Raw genomic sequence first — 4,643 nt, 5'->3', positions numbered from 1 at the left:
TATGCAAACTACCTACCCCAGGGCGGGTGTAGCTCTCACACCCATAATCAATCAAACCCTAAAAGCCTGCCCCATGACCGCATGAGGCTTTGGGGGACACCCAGACACAAACCATAACACCCTCCTTCCCTCCTGCCCCTTAGCATCCTCCCCGACCCTGCAGCTTTGCTGGAATAGGCTTCTTGTCGCTGATGCTGCTCCTCTGTTCTCCAGGAAGACAAGGCCGTCCTGAAGAACGCTGACCTTCCTGCCCGCATGAAGATGGCCGTCAAACTGCGGCTGGGGGAGAAGGAGATTCTAGAGAAAGCCGTGCAGAGCGCAGCCACCAACCGCAAGTGCTTCCGCAAGCACATGGAGGAGCGGGCGCCACTCCCCAAGTACGAGGAGAGTAACCTTGGGCTGCTGGAGGGCGGCGCGGGCGACTCACGGCTGCCCCTGGTCCTGAGAAACCTGGAGGAGGAGGCTGGGGTGCAGGAGGCCCTGAGCCTCAAGGAGGCCAGCAGCGCCGCGGAGCATGGGCTCGTCAACGGCGAGAACTCTATCCCTAATGGCACCGGGTCCGAAAATGAGAATTTGAATCCGGGAGAAAGCAAAAGAGTGATTGGAGACGCCAAAGAATCTTCAGACAGCACTGACAAAGCCAGAGAGCAGCTCTGAGCAGCCGCGGCAGCCGGAAGCCGGCTCAGCAGACATCGAGGAACGGTCCATCTCCATGCTGTGTTCTCGTTAACATTTTCTTTTCCGCAGAGAGGAAAATATGTTTTTGCTGCTTTATATACAAATGATTTTTTAAGTTATTTTAAAGATCTAGCTTTTTGATTAAGATTGCCATCTTGCTTCTAGGCAGAACACATGCACTGACAGCCACAGCCGAGGGGAAGGGGCGCCCTGGGAGGCTCTGCAGGCCCGAGGCACTGGTTCCTCCCTTGCTCAGCGGTGCCTCTGCAGGCCTGTGGCGCTGACAGCAGAGGTGGAGCCCCTCCGCCTCCTGAGCAGAGTGGGTGGGGACCCGCGGGTGTGCGCCGGAGAGCTAGGGGAGGCCAGCACGTGGCACCTAGAGTCCAGGCAGAGTCTTTGACTTTCCTCCCTAAAATAATGCCCTAGTACTGAGAGAAAACGTAAGGTGGCAACCTTATTTTTAATAGTTTTAAATGTTGACGATAATCCTAATTATATAAATATATATGCACATATATATCTAGTGATTTCTAAAGATTTGTTTACTTTCTGTGTTTCGTTTCACTGTATTAAGAACGTGCCCTTCCTCCTCGAATCAAAGTAGGACATGCGGCCCCTCCTGACCTGCAGCGCTGGCTCTGACCAGAGGCAGCGCTTGGTTCGCGGGCGGTGCCGAGCGTGTGCAGAGCGCGGTGGCCCCCCAGCTTCCCTGCTGGTGTTCGGAGTGAGATGGCTCCCTGGCTCTTCCGGTTTTCACAGCAAGCTAGAGGTTTTCCAAGCTCTCCTTTTGAGTAAAACCCTTATTAAAAGGAAAACATGATTAATATTTTCGTCTGTTCCTTTTCTTTGGAGTGGGACAGGCCTTCCGATGTAAATGTCTTACTAACTCCCTGAGCATTTTTGAACCCTGAGCTCGAGCTCTGGCCACTGCCCACCCTTGGTGCAGAGCGCACAGAGCCCTGGCCACGCCCTTCGTCAGCGTTCTGGAGGCTCAGTGTGGCCGCAGGCGGCTGGACCGCCCTCGAGAGGGGCGGGGACCCTCGGCTTGCAGGTGGGGCCGGGTGGAGTGGGCGGCAGCCGTGCCTCGGGAGCCTCTGCTTTTCAGGCTGAGGATCCCTGGTTTCCTCAACCACACGTTTTCACATGGTCTGATGTCCTGAGTGCTTAGTTTCTAAAGCTGAGTAAGCTGCCTGTTCGTCGGCATGAGTGCTGCTGTGAACAGGTGGTCTCCGCAGCTTCCACGGAAGCCGCAGTGCGGCGACAGATGGCCGGTTCCCTGCTGAGGGCGTGGACGGTGCTCAGAGATACGGCCTTTTTTTGGCCAGCAGGGCACGCCTGCCTGCTGCACTGTGCTCAGAGCGGGCTTTATCCCTGCTGTGGGCGCCTGCCACTCCCTGTCTGCTCTGTGCGCGTGTGAACGCGCTAGGAGAAGCGTTGGTGGCCAGCGCGCCTGTGCCCTGCACATCCACCGGAAACGCGAGGCCGCGTGTGTGCCGCTCGTGTCTGCGGCAGTGGGCCCGAGGTGTTTCCTAGACCGGCACCACGTAAACCAGGAGCAGGAGGCCAGGTCATCTTCAAGCTGTGCCCCACAGAAGGCCCGAGGCGCTGAGGAACAGGGTCCCAAGGCCCAGTCCTGATCCCACTCGGAGGTGGTGATGTCTATTCTCAGGGCCTCGGTGTCCTCATTTCCTTGTAGAACAGACCTAGGTTATCAGAAAGCTGCTTAAAATCTCAGATACCAGCCCGTGTGCTGGCATAGGGCTGTAATCCCAGGACCCTGGGAGGCTGAGGCAGTAAGATGGCAGTTTCCAGACCAGACTAGGCAACTTAAGCCACCTAAAAAAGAGGTGGGATGGGGTGTGCAGCTCAGCGTGGGGGCCTGGCTTCAGTCCTCAGTAAAGAAGAGGTAAAAAAACCTTAGAGATTGTCCTCCACTAGCTAAGCCTAGGTGTGTGTCATTGGACCATGGAGTGACTGTAGAAGTTGGGCTTCCAGCAGCTTAAGCGTGTGGAATTTGAGGGAAAGTGGTTAAGCTGGCATTGGTGAGTCCCCGCTGTGTGTCAGAACAGGCCTTGCCCTCGTCTCAAGCCTGCTTTCTCCCGGGTGCTCCGGGGTGAGAGGCTGCTGAGGCCAGTTGCTGGGAGAGGAGCCGCTCTCCACACCCCTCCTTGAACACTTCAGATCCCTCCCAGCTGGAGAAACCACCCAGTTCTTCCCCAAGCGGGCAGTGCACAGGTGATTTTCCTCCCCGTAGTTTCTAGAACAGGCTCACAGGAAGATGTGTTTAATTTTTCTGTTGAGAGGTGGGGTAATACATTTAAAATAGTCCCAGGTTCCCAATATACAGGGTCATGCTAAATTAAACTTTCAAAATGAGAGAATCAATTTCCTGTAAATATCAGTTACGCATTTTTTGATGGTTAGGTTCATATGCACAGGGAAAAGAATAAGGAAGCCCAGCCGGAGGAGAGGGGCAGGACTGGACAGCAGGGACAGAGTATAGCCGGGGGCGGGGGCGGGTCCTGCAGGGTGGAGCTCCCCCGTGCTCCGCAGAGAGGTGCTTCTGTAGGACGCATCACACTGCGCTGCTGTTACTGGTCCTGCACAGCAAGCGCGTTTCCTAGAGTATAACTGATAGCCTGACCCAAGAATTCAACTCACTTCTATTTAAATGTCAGTACGAGATGGGTGTAGAGTAGAATCCAGTAACCTCATTAAGGGTCACCCTACTATTTTAATCAGCAGCACCTCATATAATGTATTCCTAAAGTTCTGTGTAAATTGAATTTGAGTAACTTGAATTGTATTTAAATGCACCAGCAGATTTGTTATTGAAATGAATCTGCCCTGTTGGACCTGAGTACACGGGGCCTGGCAGAAGAAGCCTTTGAGGGACGTGTTCTCCGGTCACTGCCTATAGCCGAAGGAAGGAGGGAACAACCTACTCCTCCTCCACAGAGGGCGAAGCAGGGCACAGGGCAAGGCTGGGAGCAGGGAGGAGCTGGCACCCTGGTGTCCGTGCTAACTCTGGAGCTTCCAGCCTAGTAACTCCCATCAGGTCGGCTTTCCTAGGCCCGGCCCCCTCCCAAGGCAGGGTGTGGGTGCTCTCTCCCTGCCCTGCCTGCTGGTTAACTGGGAGCAGAGGCCTTGTTAGCCACACTCGTGCGCCTGGTGCGAGGCTGGGTTTGTGGGTCACCCGGGGACTCGCAGGCGCCTTCTTGGCCTTGAGGTGCTGACGTGGACGTGTGCAGAAGCACCCGCGGCCCCCAGTGCTCTGCTTCAGGCCCTGTGGGGCGGTGGCGTGGGACTGGGTGCCTGAGGAGGACCGTGTGGGCCGGGCCGGGTGTGCACAGGACCGACCTGCCGCAGCGACTGGAGCCCAGGCAGAGCTCGTGTGGACTCGTTCTGCTCCTCAAGAGGAATCGGTGGTGGCCCCCTGGCGGCTTTGGAGACAAGGCAGTGCAGTTAGGAACAGTGACTAAGTAGTCACAGCAACTCTGGCTCCTGGTTCTAATGGCCTCTGAATATCCTCTTTCTCTTTTGGGCCACTGTTCTTGACCCAGACTCAGGTGTGTGTATATTCTGTTTATATGAATACAAATATGTACACACACACACACACACACACATACATATAAAACTTTCTCTTCTTTTTTTTTTGGTACCGGGAATTGAACTCAGGACCTTGTGCTTGCCAGGCAGGCGTTTATGCTGCTGAACTATATTCCGGCCCCAAAACTTTCTCAAAACTCCTAGTCTGCTTCCAGCACCAGAGACGCTTGTCAGCATCACATAGCCCACACTCCATAACAACCACCCGGCGCCGTGGCCATCGGGGGCTCTGCAGCCCCGCCTGGCTCCCACTTGGCTGCAGGGCCTAGGAGCCTCAGGCGCATAGCAAGCGCAGCTCAGGCCCCACGACTGACTGAACAGTCACTGCCCTGGTGGCCTGGCCAGGACGACCA

At 55.5% G+C, this 4,643-nt stretch overlaps 1 protein-coding gene across 2 annotated transcripts in view; it reads left to right on the top strand.

Annotated features, from left to right (window-relative positions):
* The window catches only part of Setd3 (SET domain containing 3), a 71,978-nt gene extending 70,474 nt beyond the window's left edge, over positions 1-1,504 (top strand). For both annotated transcript variants that reach the window (XM_005390415.2, XM_005390417.2), the window contains exon 13: positions 214-1,504. In XM_005390415.2, coding sequence (XP_005390472.1) covers positions 214-657 — 444 coding nt within the window. In that variant the 3' untranslated portion in view covers positions 658-1,504. The remainder of the gene's footprint in view (positions 1-213) is intronic.
* Positions 1,505-4,643: the final 3,139 nt, after the last annotated feature.

This window comes from Chinchilla lanigera, unplaced genomic scaffold, assembly GCF_000276665.1.
Source record: "Chinchilla lanigera isolate Chin_1 unplaced genomic scaffold, ChiLan1.0 scaffold00037, whole genome shotgun sequence".
Classification (NCBI taxonomy): Eukaryota; Metazoa; Chordata; class Mammalia; order Rodentia; family Chinchillidae; genus Chinchilla; species Chinchilla lanigera.
This window is presented reverse-complemented; position numbering and strand designations above follow the sequence as displayed.